Source organism: Protopterus annectens, chromosome 8.part0 (assembly GCF_019279795.1).
Source record: "Protopterus annectens isolate FY-2018-M chromosome 8.part0, PAN1.0, whole genome shotgun sequence".
Classification (NCBI taxonomy): Eukaryota; Metazoa; Chordata; order Ceratodontiformes; family Protopteridae; genus Protopterus; species Protopterus annectens.
Window position 1 is genome coordinate 17,433,797 of NC_056741.1, and position 20,049 is coordinate 17,453,845.

At 42.9% G+C, this 20,049-nt stretch overlaps 1 protein-coding gene across 1 annotated transcript in view; it reads right to left on the reverse strand.

Annotated features, from left to right (window-relative positions):
* Positions 1–15,934: 15,934 nt before the first annotated feature.
* Positions 15,935–20,049, reverse strand: part of NOP2 (NOP2 nucleolar protein) — a 776,755-nt gene continuing 772,640 nt past the window's right edge. The window contains exons 16-17 of the mRNA XM_044079578.1: positions 17,293–17,423; positions 15,935–16,681 (exon numbers count right to left, since the gene is read on the reverse strand). Coding sequence (XP_043935513.1) covers positions 16,404–16,681; positions 17,293–17,423 — 409 coding nt within the window. The 3' untranslated portion in view covers positions 15,935–16,403. The remainder of the gene's footprint in view (positions 16,682–17,292; positions 17,424–20,049) is intronic.

Genomic DNA, 20,049 nt, shown 5'->3' on the forward strand with positions numbered 1-20,049 from the left:
GTACTTGCTTCTTTGTCTTTAATGGTAAGTTGTGAAGGTCTGAAAACACCCTCAGAAGCTGATGCCTGCTCAGCAGCTCTGGACCCATCTGAGAGATTAGTTTCCGTAGGCCCAATACCTTGAGTTTCCAGAGGCCTAGTTGTCTCCACGTGGGAGTCAGAGGCGGCCTGTGGCTCTGAGGTAGCGGGTGTCAGGGGCTGCGAAAGCGCCTCACTGAGAACAGACGAACCGGCAACTGGCCTAGAAGAGGCTTCGTCGTCAGTTTTGAACCTCGGATGCCTGTCCTTATCCTTGTCTTTGCGTTTTTTGAGAATTGCGGTCGTCGATTGATCCGGCGGCATAGTATAATTGAACCTACGGCCAAAATAGTGCAAAGCAAAATCAAAATGTCATTTTATACTGCATTTGTTAAATCTAGCACAAAACCGACAACTAGTGACGTCGTGATCAGGGCCTAGGCATGGAATACAGTAAGAGTGGAAGTCCTTATGAGGTATTTGCTTTCTACAAGAAATACAATTATTAACTTTTTCTGACATCGGTCTGAGGCAGGAAAAAAGTTTCCCCAACAGGGTACTTAGCTTTATTGAAGACTTCGGATCTGAAATTTGACTTCGAAAATCTCAGGAGTCGGCCGACCGACACTTGCGAACTGCTTTTGCTTCGCGCACCGCGCGGCAAGAAAGACTGAAGAAAATGGCGTCGGATGCATCTTGTATACCCCTGGCGCACTGACATCAGGTAAGAAGCGACAGCAACTGACGCCGGACCAAGACTTTGGAACTCTAGCCGACTGCGGGACCGCCTGATGGCAGGATAACCCAAGTGTAATGACTGCAGCAGTATAACACGAACATCATGAAGTTTACCCCGGGGATCACTTCAGTGGCTCTGCTGGACAGAGGCACAGGGAACTAATCTAAGGGGGCAGCGAAAGTAAAAACATTCCAGCTAGGCTTATAAATGCCCTTGGACAGATATCCTAGTACCTACCTATGGTGGCAGTCATGGATCCCAGGACACTGAGTACTAGTTTTACCGAAGGAACTGGGATTGCCAAAATCTGTCTGACGTAGTCTTAGGTTTAAAATCCTGTCCAAAGTAAGGAAAGCCAAGGTCTTGAGGTCTTGATCATATCCAAATGAGCCCCTTTGAAATCTATGCACTGAACTAGCTAAAGCTGTGACTTTTGCACATTGATTGTTATGACCAAGGTAGCAGCTAGTTGTAACAGATAGTGTCTAGCTTGGGTGAGTAGATATCTCACTGGAGCGGTTAGAAGCCAGTCATCTAGGTACGGAAAAATGTGGAATCCTTGCAGTCCGAGATGAGCTGCAACTACCGCCATGCATTTCATGAACACCCTGGGGGCTATGGTGAGACCAAAGTGAAGTGCTCTGAATTGAAAATGTCAAGCTCCCAGCCTGAAGCGTAGATATTTTCGGAGCACCTGTTCATCTTGATGTGGTAGTATGCATCCTTCAAGTCTACTGCGCACATCCAGTCATCCATTTTCAAATAAGGTAGAAATTTAGAATGGACTGGACCATGACCATCCTGAACTTTGTGTTTTATCGACTTGTTCAGGGATTTCAGATCCAAGATGGGCCTGAGATCCTCTGTCTTTTTTGGTATTGATTGGAGAGTGGCCAATTTGGAGAAGGATTTCCTCTCCTCATCAGACATGGACTCTGGGACTGAGCTAGAGTTCTTTGATTAAATCCTGCTGTAGCCTAGTAAAATGGGAAGGGTAGTTTAAAGCTCATAGAGTGCATGTAAAATCTCTTACCGAATCTGTCCATGGCCTCTGAATCTCTGTAAGGGGGTGGACAGTGGAGCTTTCTTGGGCCATCTACTTCTTAGTGGCTGCCGCAACAACCATGGCATCTACCAGGACTCCTTTAGTACAATGGGGTCAGTCAGGGGAAGCAGTGAGGATTTTGCCTGCACACTTGGGGATAGGTTCTACTGTGTCTAGATCCTTCCAAGCCCTGCTTGATATACCACATCAATGAGTGCATCAGCAGGGAGACTCCCAAAATGTAGACAGACCAGACCCAAAGGCCTCCAAGAACACAGTTTCCTCTGGGGTAGGGTTTTGGGAAGACCACCCACCTCTTTGGTGCAGGATTTCCAAGATGCCTCTGAAGGAGACATCCTCAGGTGGAGATCTGAGGGACCCTTCCCGTTCCTTGAAATCATTGTCTTCGATGATGGATTCCTCTAGGGAATCCAGATGCGTAATTTTGCTCCTTCTCTTCTGGGGAATCTCCTCAATGGGGCGTTCTGGGGAGACGTCAGAAGAGATCTGGGGTTCCAAAGGTGGAAGCACTTGCAGGCTTTGCTGGGCAGGCTGTCAGGAGGGAGGCAGTGGTGAGGTCTCATAAACAGTCTCCAAGGAGTTGAGATGTGGATCCAAAAGAGTGGGAGCTGAGGATCTCCTGGGCATGGACAAAACCCTCTCCACCACCTTGAAAGCATAATGGGCCAGACACAATGAAGGCAGTCCTCCCGAAGCTAAAATTACCAGGATAGAGGATCCCTGAGCTCCCCAAGTTCTCTGCTCCGAGAGAAATCCCTGAAGCCTCAGGTGAACTGCAATGACTGCCAGGCATTTGGTAAACACACTTAGGGCTGTGGTGAGTCCAAATGGTAGAGCTCTGAACTGGAAATAATAGACTCTGATCCGGAAGTGCGGGTGCCTCCGGAAGTGCTTGTCTATCTTGACAGTAGGCATCCTGGAGGTCTATGGAGCACATCCAATCATCCTTCTGCAACAGAGGCAGGATGGACTAAACAGTGAACATCCAGAACTTCGACTTCTTGACAGATGAGTTTAGTTTACTGTGGTAGAGAATAGGATGTAGGTCCCTGGTCTTCTTTGGCATCAAAAAGAAGTGAGAATAAGTTCCAGATCCTCTTTGTCCTGCTGGGACCTCCTGGATGGCTTTTTCTAAAAGTGCCAAGACATCTCTTTGGGCCAGTTCTCTCTGATTGGGTGGCATGTAAGGGAGAACCTTCTTGCAATTTGGTAGGGGTTGGAAAAAGAGAATGCAATAGCCCCTGGAAATAATCTGGAGTACCCATTGATCATTTCTTATAGGCGCCCAGTCATTTGGATGCAATGAAAAATTACCGCTTACTGCCTTCAGGGCAGGGCAGTTGGGCAACGCCTCAGGAACACTGAAAGGGCTTCTTAGAAAAAGGTTCCCTGGAGCCCTGATTCTGAGGACCCCCTCTGTCTCTAGGGTGGAGTCTACCATTGAATCCTCTTCCCTTGCCTCTGGAAGAGGAATCCTTTGAAGCATCTTTGAAGGAACTCTGTGACTTGCAGAACCAGAGCTTCTTACTCCCCCTTTGGTTTCTAGAAAAGGTCCTTTGGGGTGTAGAAAACCTGATCCAGACTGCCAAGTGTCTTCCCCTCCTGCTTACTGCAGGTTAAGGTTTCTTTGACTGATGATCCAAAGAGCAATGAACCATCAAAGGAGGCATTAGTAATAGATGCCTTGAAGGGCACCACAAACTCGTATAACCGCATCCAAGCATGATGTCACAAGGCAATGCCTGCACCGGCATCATCTACCCCATTGGAGATCAACCTTATCGAGGAATTAGAAAACAGCTGAAACAATGGTGAGCCTGGAAGATTCCTGCTTCAGATTCTCCACTGGCATCAACTCTGAAAGGGATTTGGTCAGTTTGGAAACCAGATCCCTTTGGAGGTGGGTAAAATGTGCCAAGTAATTTAGGGCTCTCAGACCAAACATGGCTGAAGTGTAAACGCGCTTCCCGTGTCTGTCGAGCACCCAAGACTCTCGGTTCAAGGGATGGAGTTGGAGCTCTGTTCAGCCAGCTCCTTTTTAGTGACATCAGCAACCACAATAGCATTGACTGGCACGCCCTTGCTCCAGTGCGCTCTGCCTGCAGGAGGGCTCAAGAACTTGTCACCCTTCTTAAGAACCAGTTCCACAGTGTCAGGTTCCTTCCATGCCCTGCACATGATGAGGTCAACAAGCTCATTTGCAGTGAAGGGCCCAGAAAGTAGATGGACCCATATCAAAAGCCTTCAAGAACACAGATTCCTCCGAAGACTGGGACTGGGTGGACCATCTGCTTTTCTGTTTCAACAGCCCCATATTGTCTCCAAAAGAGATGTTGTCTGGTGGAGATCTGGGGGACCTGTCCCCTTCATCAAAATCTGTGTCCTCTGTGAGGGACTCCATGGGGGAGTGCTTCCTCTTGCACTGTCTCTTTCAAGGTGGCTCTTCTGTAAGGGGTAAAGGAGAGGACTCTGAAGAGAGGGGAAACCCTGGGGTTCTGGAAGCCTGAAGGCTGTCTTGGGGAGGGCTGACCCTGGACAGGACGAATGGGCTCAGGGCTCCTGATAGTGACGGGTTGAGATTCCCGGTGGTGGGGAAGATGCTGCTCCAGACATGGGAAAGGTTCTCTGTACCACCTAAAAAGCCAAAGGACTAGAGAAGACTTTGTCCCTGTTCCCCATAGCCAAAACCACAAGGGAAGATGGCACAGAGCCCACCCTGAGTCCCGGCCCTCCGGACAGTATCAGCCCAGTGCTGTCGAAGGCTGAAGCTCCCAAAGAGAGGGATCGATCCGACAGGACCAGAACCACTCCCCAGGGATCCAGCCCCAATCTCTTGGGGCCAAAACCGGCTCTGATCCGAAGTAAATGGGATAGAGCTGTTCAGGGGCCTTGGAGGAATCAGGAAAACTGGAATTTCTTGATTCGCTGACATCTCCCTAGACAAACCTGGAACCTAGGATTCCAAAACCTCTGGGATCAGAAGAGGAGAAGACAATCTAGGAGCTGGGGGTCTCCCCAAGCCCAAATGGGCTGGAGACGCTAGGAGGCACATCTCTATCTAGGCCCTGAGGAAGCTTCGCATCATCCAGCCCATATCAGAAAGCAAGAAGCTCATGAAGGATCTGGAAGAGGCCGAGGAACGGGTAGACTTAGAAGGGGAAGCCTGTTTGGAGCTTACCACCACTTTATGATGTTCCCAATGTGGGGAATGACTCCTGTGTTGAGAAGCTAAACACCTCAGATCCCGAGAAGATCCTGATGGGGAACCTAGGATAACTAACTCTGGATCTGACCCTGTCAGACCCACTTGCTTTAGATCTGTGGGAGGCATTGGATCTGTGGTAGCGGTACTCAGATTTGTGGGTCTCTGATCTAAGGAGACCTTGGCACCTGAAGAAGGTTCCTGCACCTTCAGATCCAAAACGGTCTAAGACAGCTTTGGATTCAAATAACTCTGATCAGAGTTCTGGGCTGTTCTTGAGGTGCAGAAGTCCCTGGGGAGGCAGAGTTAGCTTTCCCCTTATGATCTTTCAGGCCGCTAGAAGAGGGACAGCCCGAAACAAAAGGACCCCCTTGTGTCATGCCTTTAATCAACAATTTGTTGCGATGTTCCACCAACGCCTGAGGGTTGAATGCAGCACAGTGCATTCAGCCTCAAGGTGGTCGGACCACATACAAACACATTTTTTGTGGGCATCAGTTAGACTTATGCCCACAAGAGCATCTTTTGAAGCCAGCAGGCTTGCCTCTCTCTGACATAGTTCCCTTTCATACACACACACACACACACACACACACGAGAAGGACAGAGAACCACTTAACTCTCGAAGACCACAGAGACCAAAACAGCAGAAAGAAACCCCCTAAACAGCCCTACAGCTACACTAATGGGAAGAGGGACTGACAGAAAAGAGGAAGAACAGAAAAAGGCACCAAGTGTTGAAAAAGGGAAAGGAAAATTTACTAGGCTAACACCCAAAAGTTGAAAAGGGAGCAGGAGGAAAAAACAGGTTTAACCTAGACAGAAAAACAAATTCCAATTAGCTGAAAAAAGACTTCCTTAACAGCTGTGAGCCAGGAATCACGTCCATTGCTAAATGGGTCAAACAAGATCCGAGGGTTGGTAGGCAGAAGGGGATTGTGGGAGATGGGAGGAGCTCGAGCCTTGAATCTAGACTGTAAAGTTCTTGATCGGATCCAAGACTCAGTTGTGATGAATAATGAAACTGATAACATCAGATCTTTCTTTACACACACACATTTTATATATATATATATATATATATATATATATATATATATATATATATATATATATATATATATGTCCCCTTCAAAGGGGGAAATTGCAGAACATTGAACCTCTGATCATAGAGGACCAGAGGATCAAAGTTCTGAAATATTGAACCTAAGAAAATAAAAATCTAAAAAGTGAAAACATTGTATTTCATGTTTTTGTAGGGGGGGCATGCCTACCCACACCCCGTAGACCCCCTGCTACTCACATATACAAACTCAGAGATTCCACTACAGTAAAATAATGGTAAAGTTCCTGCTCCATACTGTACGGGAATCGCCATTCACAAGGTTTGATATTTCAGAACTTCGATCCACTGGTCCTCGGTGATCAGAGGTTCGATGTTCTGCAATTTCATTCCTTTGAAGGAGACCTATATATATATATATATATATATATATATATATATATATATATATACACATACAAATAAATTGATACAGATATACATAGATAACTAGATATAAGCAGTGTAAGGGAAACTACACAAACAGAAACCACTTAGCTGAACACTGAAGGAAAAATTTTCTCCCAAGAAGCTCGAGTCAGCAGACTGTGATTCTTCTACTAAAAGCAGCAAACAAGATCTGAGGTAACCAGGGGTGGTGTGAGGCATTAATGGTTAAAGGAGGATCTCAAGCTTCGGAGCCTAAGCTTTTGAAAGCGGCCAAATCAGATACGAGGTCAGATCCGAAACCCACAAGTTGAAAAAGGAATAATGAAAATTACAGCAGATCAATTATTTAGAGCTCCTTAAAGATTTGTTTTCTATGCAGGCAAAATCTCAATTCACTATGTACATCAAGGTAATTTTATTTCATTTATTTTACATTTGTTGGCCAAGATAGTCCAACTGGATACATGTCCAGTTTCAGCGGAGGCCCAGGGAAAAAAGCTCCAATGTACATACAGAAAATATTACAAGTTGAACATTGTTACATATGCAACATATATACAGAAAATGTACATAAAGCATACATACAGAAAAATTAGGGCATTATTACATATGCAACATACATACATAAAATATACATATAGCATGCATACAGAAAGTAAAAGAGGGGAGGCATAGAGGAGGGTGGAAAGTAGATGTGTGCGGAAAATCACAGTTCTAGCTGGAGGAGTGAGGAGCATTATACATATGCATGTCAAAGGAGTAAAAGTGATACCATCTATCATACATAACTCAGTATCTTTACCTCCCTAGAGATTAGGAAGCAGTCTAGGTGAGGGTAGAAGTTGCAATTAGCATGTGTTTCTATTGTAAGAGTTAGGACTGGAGCAAGGGCATAGCCATTGCCATTTCGGGTACTGTTTTAAACTTTTTTTGAATTGCGTTAGAGAGGTTTCTGAAGTAAGCTTAGCAGGAAGCAAGTTCCATAATTTGCCTACAGAGAGTTGCCAGCCGAGTTACTGGTTTTGAGAGTTTGAACTAGTAATTTGCTGGATGAGCTGAGTGCCTTGAGGTTGCTGTAAGGGGTGATAATATTAGTAAGTGCAGGCATATTATAAGGCTGGTAGAGAATTTTATATGCTACGATTAGCTGACTGTATTGAAGTTGACTAGGCAATTCAAGCCAAGCTAGTAGGTTTAGGTTCAGACAGTGGTGTGTTCTGTATGTTCCTCCAGTGGCAAATCTAGCTATGTGATTATAGCAGCTGGAGTGTTTGTTGAGGTCGGTCTTACTTAATATTCTGAAAAGAGGGGAGGCGTAGAAGAGGGTGGAAAGTAGATGTGTGCAGAAAATCACAGTTCTAGCTAGAGGACTGAGGAATGGTTTGATCTTGTATAGAGAGATAGGTTTTTTATTAACTTTTTTAATAGTTTGATTAATGTGTAGATCAAACTTCAGGCTATTGCCGACTATAACACCTAAGTTTAGTACAGGTATCTGGAGCGATGGTAGTGCCATTGCTAGATTTTATAGTAAAGGTAAGTGAGGAAGACTTACGAGTGGGGGAGAAAAGCAGTAGTTTGGTCTTGTTAGGGTTGAGTAGGAGACATCAATTAAGGAGCCAGTTTTCGACAGTATAAAAAACATATTGAGATAGTGTCTGCAGGCCTATAGGCGAGGTGGAAGAGCAGATCAAAGTGGAGTCATCCACATATTGAATGCAGGTTACTGCTGAGATGACCGTGTGTAGGTCGTTGATAAAGATAGAGAATAGGAGGGGTCCTAATATAGAGCCCTGGGGAACTCCTAGGATGTTAGGTAGAAGGGACGATAGTTTGTCCTGCCATAGTACAGTGTGTTGTCTACCACTCAGGTAAGACTGAAACCACTGGATAGCCTGGGCATCTAGGGGAATAGCTTTAAGTGTGTGTATGAGTAGGTAGTGATCAACCATGTCAAATGCTTTCAAGAGATCAAGAAGGAGGGCAGAGCAAATCATATTGTTGTTGTGGTTTTGACTTATAACATTAGAGAAGGAGAGAAGGGTAGTGGTGGTACTATGGAACGGTCCAAAGCCATGTTGCGAGTTAGCCAGTATATTATTCCGAACAAGGAAGCTCAGAAGTTGTTTATGGATGCACTTCTCCATAACTTTAGCTAAGGGTGACAGAATAGCTTTCGGTCTATAATTTGACAGTTCGGTATAGCTGCCTCCTTTATGGAGAGGAATTACGTGGGATATCTTCCAGATGGAGGCTTCTGATAACGTTCTATTGATTAGGATAGAGTTAGGGTATGCTATGGCATCTGCAGCTTTTAGTAGGTATTCTGCAGGGAAGAGATCAGCAGCAAGGGTAGCTGGTTTTAGTTTCTTGGTAAGGGATTGGATAAGTGATGTGTAAACTGGTTGAAAGCTGAAGGAGAGTGGAGAACTAGGTGTAGTGTTATTTAGAGTGGAGCAAGTGGGAGATCGTTTGCTAGCTAGTGACTGGATAGTTTCTGTAAAGAAACTATTGAAGGCATTGTCCTCAGGAGGTTTTTGGACGGCAGACGAGGGAGTGGGGTGGTGGTTTGTCCTGGGTGAAGGAGCTTATTTATACCTCTCCAAAACTTTTATGGTTTGTTTTGGTGCATCTGTTGAAAATTACAGTAAAAGTTTTTTTTTTATCTAACGTGATAGATTTTTTTTTTTTTTGTTTCATTCCTTAGTTGTCTATATCTAAGTTGATCTACGGGGGATTTTTGTGGTGCGCCACATGGTGCAGGCTTGGTCTCTCAGTAAGATCTTTCATCTGGTTTCCTTTGAAAGCCATGGTGCAACTTTGTTTTAGTCCTGACAGAGCGAGGAGGTGCATGGGCATCAAGGATGGCTAGGAATTTGGTGTTGACGTATAATACGGCTTCAAGTGGGAGATGTTTTAGTGCTGTTCAATTACAAGCTTTGAGCTCATTTTGGAAATTAATAGGATTGAAGTGTTTCTTGTTCCTAATTGTCTTATAAGTAGGTTGACAGCGGATGTCAGTTTTATGCCGTATTATGTAGGTAAGAACATTATCACTTATATCTTCAGGTAGGGTCCCGGCCCTGTACATATGGGGATGGCTATTAATGAGTATCCAGTCTAGGGTACTATCTTTATGGTTAGGTTTACTTATCCGAGTGGGGGAGGAAATGATCTGTGTAAATCCATGTAGATTTACATGGATAGAGGGAGTTTCTGGGGGAACAAGATTTCCAGTCGATGTTGAAATCACCTAGAACAATGATTTCTTGGGGGTAGTTACTAGACAGCCATGAAAGGATATCTTCGAGAGTGCTAACATTGTTACCTGGAGGAATGTACACAGATGATCTTTATACTTTTGTTTTTGTTAATATGAAACTTAGTGATGAGAATTTCAGCATTATCAGCATGGGGAGATTAAGAGGAGTCAGAGGTCATATCTAGAGTTGGTTTATATAGTACGGCTATCCCTCCGCCCTTCCTAGTAGTACGATCTAGCCTGAGTATATTAGAACCTGGGGGTATAACCTCATTATCTGATGCTGATGGTTTTAGCCAGGTTTCAGTAAGACATAGTATATCATCCGGGGAGTGTGAATCTAAGAAGGCATGCACGTGATGGACCTTATTATTTATGCTTCTAATGTTTAGGTGACTGACCAGGAGTGAGTTTGTAGGTCTACTTAAGGTTCACGCGCTGGTGGTAGTAGAGGTGGTGGGGCCAGAGCCAACTAGATGGGTAGGGCCGGGGTTTGGATGGATGTTGCCGTCCCTTGTAAGATTGCATTGAGTTTTGAATGTGAGCAAATATTCACCCTTGCTGGCAAAATCATGGAAAAACACAAAGGTTAATAGCTTGATTCAAATTATTCTCAGTAGCCACCTTAGGGGAGAGAAGAGGAATCTTTGTAGGTTCATAGCATGTTACTAGGCTACTGAAACAAGGATCTTTACAAGTCCAGCCGTTAAATCCCAATATAATACTAGATGTGAAACATTGTCTATGCCCAGTGTTTTTCTCGCAAGGCCTACCCATGTCTAGGAGAGAAGCCGGGGCAATCCCCAGCAGAAATTTATGGTTTCCTATCCAGTCATCCAGGTTGCGCTTAAACAGGGGCATGGAGTTGCTCTGCTTGATATGGACTGGAAGCCTATTCTAGAGGGTTGGCAACCTCTGGGAGATGCATCTGTCTCTCCAGCAGGTCCTGTTTATGTCGCAGGCTAGATTGAGGTCCCTGGAATGGGTGACTCTAGTCCCTTTTGACTTATGGATGTGCAGCATTTCCATTACATTTGGGTCAGGGATAGCCTTGTAAACTAGACATAAGTCGCATCTAAGTAGTCAATATGCTACTGAGTACAGTGACAGCAACTTCAGTCTGTCCATATAAGACGTGCTGGAGACCCTGAATTTTCTTAGTCAGAAATTTCTGAGGTCTCTCAAGCTGCTGCAGGTGTCTGGTATGGTACATACAAAAGGGAGCTTTATATTCAATAATAGGTCTGATGAGGAACAAGTACAGGGGAGTTATAACCTCTTTTGCTCTTCAGGTAATGCCTTTGCTAATTAGGTGAGCGACACAGAATCTCTTCCTCACCACAGTGCACAAATGGTGGTTGAAGTTGAGGTCATAATCAACTTGTGTTCCCAGGTCTCTCACTACTCTATTAAGAAGCACCCTGTCATTAAAGAAAACCAAACATGTCAGGGCAGAAAACACGGCCTGCACCACAGACATGTGTCTGGCAGAAGTGACAGGTACCAAAAACAGCATTTTCCAAACTAAAAGAGTCAAATCAATGGTAGCAGCAGGTTCAAATGGGTGGCCTGCAAGCCCCTGCAATATGAAAGGCAAATCCCATAGTGGAACAGGGTCCCAAAGACAAGGATGTAGCCAAGAAAGTACCTTTAAGAAAGGCATTTGAAATCTTTACAGCAGCCAAAGGGACATTATATCCCTGCCAAAGTGAAAGCTGGAAATAGCTGCCAACTGAATTTTAATCATAAAATAACTGGAACCAGAATTAAACAAACCCACGAGAAAATTTAGGACAGTCTCCAAGGGAGCTGAAAAGGGATCAAAACCCTAAGAACCAGCCCAAACAGCAAAATGCTTCCACTTACTAGTATACACCTTCGACTTAGACATCCTTTGGGAGGAGGATAGGATATACACCACACTGCTAGAAAACTTGAGATTCCTGGCCATCAGGGGAACTGGAGGAACCATGTGGTTAGCTACAGTGTCTGGAGATGGGGCAGATCCAGGTCATTGGGATGGGAGATAACATCCAAAAGGGGATCCATCACCCAAGGAGGGTGCTTCAGAAGAGCCCAGAGAAGGGGGAACCAAAGCTGATGAGGCCAAAAGGGGGCTATGTGGATTACAGTTGCTCTGAGTGTGTAGGCTTCTGAAGAAACTTTATGATCAAAGGGGTCAGAAGGTAAACATATAAGAGATCCAGAAGCCAAGCATATGGAAGAGCATCCCTGGATGACTGCTCCTGAGAAGGAACTAAGACATATTAGCTGTTGTACTTGGTGCTGAGTGGGGATACTAACAGAATACAACATGGAGTGCCACAATGCCAAAACATCAAAGCAGTGACTCTCAAATTCAGAGACCACTTGTGAGGAAGATTGTTCCTGCTTAGACTGTCTGTCAAAATCTTGGACCTCCCCAGGATATGCAGTGTGATCAGAAACCACTGGGATGAAATCGCCCACTGCCAGACCCTCATGGCCTCCCAACAAACAGGATACGATAGTGTTCCCCCTTTGTTCAAATACCAAGCAAAAGACATGACTGTCTGGACTAAAATTACAACCCTTGGGAGAATGTCCTGAAAAACCTGTAAATTCCAGGAGAACTGCCCTCCTCTCCAAGACACTGTCATTGACTCCTTCAAATGCCCCCAACACCCCAGAAGGAAGGCATCTGTCATGAATGTGGCCAGAAGGGAGGGGACACAAACAGTTTCCACTGGACATAGAGAGACTCCAGCAACTGCCCGACCTGATCTTGACATATGCTCGTCAGAATTATGGGACAGTACATGGGATGTGTTACATAAGATCACTGTACTGCCACAGTCCACTGCAGAGCCCTCACATATCTGGCTAGAGGACCAGACCAATGGAATCAGCCATGTGTCCCAACAGCTTCAGCAGAATTGTGGCTGCAGCCTTTTGTAAGAAAGCAAGGATACTGCCCAAGACTGTAGACTCGAAATTCTGGATGTCAGAACCTTTTCTATCTGAAAAAGTGCCCAAGTGGCAACCTATGAATTCCAGTGACTGAACTGGCTGAAAAGTTGACTTCTGGTAGTTGGACTGTGATCCCCAAAGAACTGCACAGCTGGAGTAATGTGTCCCTGGCCCCGATGCTCATGTGGGAGTGGTTAGCAGCCTATTGTTCAGGTAATGAAAAACCTGAAACCTCTGGAGCCACAGCCAGGCTTGCTACAACTGCCATGCATTTGGTGAACACCCAGGGAGGGCAGTGATGACACCAAATGGCAATGTTATGAAAGGATAATGAATGGCACCTACCCGAAAGTGCAGAAACCTCCTTCCTCTCTATATTTATGTGATCACAAGCATCCCTGATGTCAATAAAGCACATCTAGTGGACCTTCTTGAGCAGAGATAAAATGAACTGTACAGTTACCATCCGGAACTTGGTCTGTTTTACAAAGGGACTGAGCCTATTCAAATTCGATTTTGGCCTGAAGTGCTTCTTCTTCTTCTTTGGAAACAAAAAGAATCTTGAGTAGACTCCAGATTGTTGATCTGGTGGGACCTCTTGGAATACTCATTTTGTAAGCAGCTTCTGAATCTCGACTGCTGCTTCCCATCTCTGATGGCGTGGAATGTCTGGAAGACGAGAGATATTAAATTTAGAAGTTCTAAAAACATAATTGAATAACTTCTAGAAATGACTAACACCCATGAGTCTGAAGTGATAGCTTCAGAGGCTTTTGGGTGTACAAACAACTAACTGCCTCCAGAGTAGGACAATTGGACACACCTGGTTTAAGGTTTCGCGCAAGTGAAGATTCAATACTGTCATCTCAATGAAACAGGTTTCGATGATATGGGTTTTCGATATTCTGACGTAGGCTCATGAAGAGGAGTATCAGTACGTTTTCCTGTACGTCTAAGAAGAAATTAATGTTCTTTATGCTTCCTATCCTGATGATGCAGTTGATATTTAATATCGACATTGTCAGACACTGAAATTTGTGAATACTCTTTGAATACTGCCTCGTGTAATAAATGTCCTCTCTTGAAGGGGCAAGCAGCTACATGTACTTTAGGATCCTCTGTCAGGAAGTCAGTGGTACAACAAGCAACTGCCACACCAAGGATCTATGACAAAGCCATGCATACATAGACATCCTCACCAAAAATAAAAATACACTCCTCACTGAAAAAAGGCTTAGTTCCCGAGATACTGACAGGGGTTCTATTATAAGACAATTTGTCATTCAGTATCACAGAGATCAAACTTAAAACCGAAACCACGAAAAAAAAAAAACTGTGCACAGTCTGTAACAAACAAAAGTGCATGGATACCATAGCCCATATCTGCCACCATTGTGACAGCGTTTCTATATGCTGATCCCGGATCAGTCTTATCTGGACATACAGGGTAAAGTAAAAGAAAAAAATATATGTTATCTGCATCTTTGTCATGAATATAAATTTACACAGGGAATACAGGTATACTTTGATACGATCCTACATCGTTCAGTCAAAAACTAGAATAATGATTTTAATGGACTGTAACTTTTAGTCAGAAGGTAGACAATGAAATCCTTAAGAAAGTGTAACTGTGGTGGTAAGGAAACTTCTTCTTACCCCAAAGGATGTGCATTTTTAGAATTAGCATATTAAATATGACAGACTGTGTGAAGTGTTGCTCCACTACAAAACCATTTTTTCTGCGCTTTTGATCAAGGTACCACTGGATAATGCTGACTTAGCAGATTTATTGCCCTAAACAACATCAATAATGCACAAAAAAACCTACCATGTAGAAAAAACTTTTTTTTTTACCTAATTACCAGAACCCTAAAAAATAAATGTTCGCCACACAAAGCACCTGATTTTATAGGGAGCCAAGATGCGCACAGATAATTTGTTAAACTATTAATAGCCAAGTGCTACAGTTGGTATAAAGTTATGTCAATGGAATGCTTCAGTTGGAATGATGTACTATTACGCAAATCTTTAAGGCAGCAGTTGTAAAGAAGACAGTACACCATCAATTTACTTACAATAATTCATGATACGAAAATGATGTTTATGGGAATCAAATCCAGGTGTACTAGATGCACCAGGCCACTCGGCTGCATACGTATGAAATTATGATTTGCACAAAGTAATGACTTTTACTTTCAAATCTGATCTTGTTTTTCTGAATTTCCTGTTTTAAAAAAAATTAATACTATTGCAGCTGTAAACAGTATTAAACAAGTCTCACAATAAATTATATGCAGCCTAGTACAGTACAATCTCTTAAGCTCCATCTGACCTTCCACTATAATTCTTACTAGTCAAAGAAAACAGTGCGAGCATGCTGCCTTCCGAATGCTTCATTCCATTGCCCTGAGATTCCCTGTCCTCTCACCCCACATGGCTACATAACTAACAGCTTAACTGTGGGAAGGAGAATTAATCTGCATACAAATAGGTGAGAGAATGCATGTCGTCCACTGGGGCATATACAAAATATCGTAATTGCTGCAAACACAAAGCTTTGGTTTGCGCAGAAGAGTAAACTAGAATCATAAAGCAAAGCATGAAACTCACGCACTACCAAGTAAACAAGATGACGTTTCAGGAAAACAATTCTCTAGCACTTACGTACTTGGATTGTGAAGTATTCCAAAATCAAAAAGATCAGTACATCAGAACTCTCAGACTGTTTACATCTTCTTGCTCTAAATGGTGATACTGTCTATATTAAATAGACTATGTGCACCATCTTCTTTATCGCACATGGGATTTGGAAGATATGACCCCATAACAACTCTACCACATTACACCTATTTCATGACAGTAGGAACAAAGGTGGATGGGTTCAAGTGCATTCAAAAGACCACCACAAAAGTGCAAAACATACCAAATTTTAGAAAGTCAAGAAACTTCCCATTGAGCAAACACAAAAATGATATGCTTACTGATGAAACTAGGCCACTCCAGCTGTGAAAAGAACCATGGGAAACTACAATGTCCTGAAAAATACGTGTGTCCCCCATCATCACCATCAAGACCCCTTAACACAACTGCTTTTTCATAAGAATCTATTGTAACTTTTGCAAAACGAGAGGTCATCCAAGGAACATACAAAAACTACTAAATGTGGAGAAAACAGTAACTAGCTTTTTTTGAAAGCAAAGACACAAATTCAAATGCGAGAGGAGTTTTATTATGACTTCTCTTACTGATCTTCAACCACTCTGTTACGTAACAAATGTCCTAGTTGTATGACACACACAGCTTTGAAATCCTTTCACATGATCCCAACACATTCAGAGATGAGTAACAATGTAAGCCAAATTCCTCTCCTTTGTAAGGTCCAGATAAAACCTCTCAGTCAAAAAATTACAAAAGGTAGCTGTTGGCCTTAAGAAAGAAGAACTGTCAATTTCCAAAGGTAAGGTGATAACCTTTACTTCTTCATCCTTGATACAAGAGCAGTCATACCTCAACTGAGCATACAGTAAAATACCCAGAAGACAGAAGGCTCGGATCTTAATGTAAAAAAAACTCTGGCATTTATTTTAAACAAAACCAGATGACCTTCTTGCAAATGAATTAAAAAAAGATGCTGCTTAAAAGATAAACATGCATCAGTCAAGTGTAGGCTGTGTGTTCATTTTGTTTTCATCTTTTTGAATTTTCTTCTTTTGCCTTCTTTGAGTTTCTTGTGTTCTGGTTTGGTTTTCCGTGGGAAAGCTCCAGGTGTCGACTTTTTCTCCAACTTAATTTTTTGTTTCAGTTTTTTCTTCTGTTTCACTGAACTAGGTGTTAGTTTGTGGACAACAGGACTGCTAACCTTTGAAACTTCAGGCATTTTGTCAGCTTGGCCTTCCTTTACTGCAGCCTTTGCAGTCTCAGAAGGGGCTGCTGGTAACTCTGAGTCTCCTGGCTCTGCAATGGCAAAATACAGACAGTTTTAGACCTACTAAAACATCAATATACTGTCAAGAATTGGAACATTATGGACATTGGCGCAGGTATCCCACTGTAGGTCTGAAGGGACTACTTTCCTTGTAGAAGGAGAACTGAAGAAGTTTATACATACGTAAAGGCCAAGCTGCGGGCACAGTACAGAATAAACTTTCTTATACACTGTTCCACCAATGTAACAGACACTGTCTAGGAAGACGTAAACAAATAACCAAGACAAGAACAAAGCATGCCACTTAAACCTTACAATATGTGTCTGGGAGTAATGTGCCCGACTTAGACAAAATTCTCCCAAGATTATGCTTTTTCCTAACACCCAAAGCTAAAGTGTAGGTAAGGGGATGACAACTCTTGGCCAATATTTCTTAGCTTAGAGTTGCCAAGCTGCCATTCAGGAAGCCAAAACATATCCACTGAGAAGAGTACAAACTCAAACCCTACATTTCGAACACTGGGACTCAACTATGACATTGTAAGTTCTTTACCCTTATTAAGGGGGGGACTTAAGCCTCCTTTTTAATCACAGAAGCAAATATTTATAACTTCCTAAATAATTCCAAATCTAGACTTACCACTGAGTGTCTGAGGAACTGTGTTGGAGAACTTTTTCAGTTTAGCTATAAAGAAACCATCCATGTTGTGGGTGTGAGGGTAAAAGCGTCGGGCTAGTCGAAGGGAGGGGTGAAATCTCCTCTCTTTGAACCTGTGGAAAAAAAAAAAAAAAGAGGAAGTGAAGACAAATATAACTTATTGTAACAAACACATATTCCACACATATTTGCTGCTTTCAACTTTAACAAATTCTTTGAAAACTATCTTCCTATAGCGTACAACTTCATTAAAAAGTGCAGTACTGCCTGCAAAGAAAAATACAGTTTTACAGAAGACAAAGCACCTTAAGAGCTTCAGAGATCTCTATCAGTTGATTGACAGCCTTGACCAGGCTGGTTTTAGCATTCTGGGGCCCCCGACACACTTCCAGTCTGAGTACCATTCTGTCACTGCCACCAATCCTAACAGCCTTTTAGTTCTTGCTGCCGAGTTTGAGAGACGTACTCTGAACTGTGGCTACAATGCTCTTTACAACTAACTTGTGCACAACACCATGTTGGTCCATCTTATACAGTGATACTGACCACCTAGTCTAAAACCAGCCCTGCTCACAGACTGACACTTAGTTACAATGATGGTACAGTACAAGGCTGGCATCAGGTGAACTGGTACTCCAGGCAAAAGGCTCCATGATGCCTCCAAGTACCTACTATTTTACCCCCACACAAACATCCTCCATTGCTCCCCTCATTTTCGCTATATGATGCACATTACTTTTTTTCCTTCCTTGCTCCCATTTCCTTGCTCCTTTTTAAGAAACCATGGCTTTTTATGTACTCTGAATTACGTTTTAAAGTTTTTTTTTCCACCTTTTCACCCAACAATAGCTTTTTCAAACATTATAATTAAGGAAAGAAATTCAGCATTGCAGTTCATCTTTACTTTTCCTTGTATCCTTTCAACACACCTTGCCAGCTAAGGCAGCACAGTAGCACATGCACAGGAAATAACTAAATTACGATGGGGGTCTGAAGGGGTTATAGGTGCTCTGATGTGCATTTTAGAGCATTTCCCTAACTTTTGATTCAGTGGTGGTCTGAACAAAAATCATGAGTAAAAAAAGAACTGAATTTTATTTTTTTCCCAAGGATGACATAAGTTGTGAAGGCATAATGTTTAAAGCCAACAAAAGAGTAGCTCACAATAACTGAAGACCAATGACTGAGAAGATACATAAATCCTATCTGGAGAAAAAAAAAGTCAGTCATTGTCTATACATCTCTCTGGTGCTAGACTGGGATGAAAGCAGCCAAATGTACATGTACCTGATGTGCAATTGTGAAGTAAGTGAAAAAAATAATGATCACAGTAATCTGTTCTGACCTGTTGCTCCCAGACATTACACACTGCACATACACAAGTTTTCTCTGCGCACTTCTAAGGTCTGTGAGAAATGGAAAGAAAACAGTGACTACACTGTCACCAATCTCGTCACAAGCTATAATGACCTCTTGTGCATACTTTTGAGGTTTGATTGTAAGGAAAATTAGTGATCACACCATCCTCTACCCCCCCCCCCCCACACACACACACACACACACACAAAAGCTACAACAAGCTCCTGTACACACCTTTGAGCAGGGATGGCTCTAGAATGGGTGTGGCTGAGGCAGATACCATAACTAAGTCCGTGTAAAAATCCATTTATACAGTCTTGGGTATGGGGGCCTCCAGACCCCTAGAAGCTTTAACTGTTTGGATGTTCTGTGATGTACTTTATGCCTTATTTCTGAAAGATGTTTACTTGTTAAATGCATTTTTATTGCTGCCTTGAAGAGTTATGAATGCACTCAGCATTACTTTGTGTGTATGTGTATCTACAGATACAAATTAATAAGGTGCTGGAGGAATCCAGAGCACAAAGATAAACACTTACAGCAACAGGGAGGGCATGCAGATTCTACATAAAAAAAGCTGCAACCAAGAAGTGAACCAGAGCAAAGCACAGGGAAATGGCAATGCTACTCACTGCACCACTGTGGCAATGAACAGTTGACTTCACATACATGCTGTTCTTGCCAAACCACAAAAGATGGCCATCTATCATGTACAAGGTCTATGCTTGCGATGGTAAATGAATGAAATTATGACCAGCTTATTACACGGCAACCTCGTCCCCCGACATACATAAACATAATGGCAGTACTGATGATGTTTGTGATAGAAAGTGAAATAAGTTCTAACCAGCTTGTCACTCTTACACTGAAGAACCCCCCCCCCCACACACACGCACATACATGCACGCGCGCACACACACACACACACATATACACAAACACACACACAAGCACGTACACACACACAAGCACGTACACACACACACAAGCACGTATACACACACACACAAACACACACAAGCATAACCCACAGTAATTATAGTTTTTACTACTCTCAGCAAATGGCAATACATTATGACACCAGTACTGCCACACCAAATATGTGGCTGCTGTGTAGTAATCATCAGGATTAATGCACACTTGTCATTGTTCCCAATTTTACAGAATTACCTTGGTTTTGTCTCATATTGTTTGCTTAGTCCCTCATAAAAATTCTGATTTGCTTGTAAATCATTCAGGTTTACAGACAGTCAACAATGCTAGATATTACAGTTTCAAACTTAACTGCCCCAAAAATGCAAGTTGATGTAAAACATTTTTCTATTTCGCTTACGTGAATACATAAGACTAATACTTAAAGGATTCCTCATTTTGTGTTTT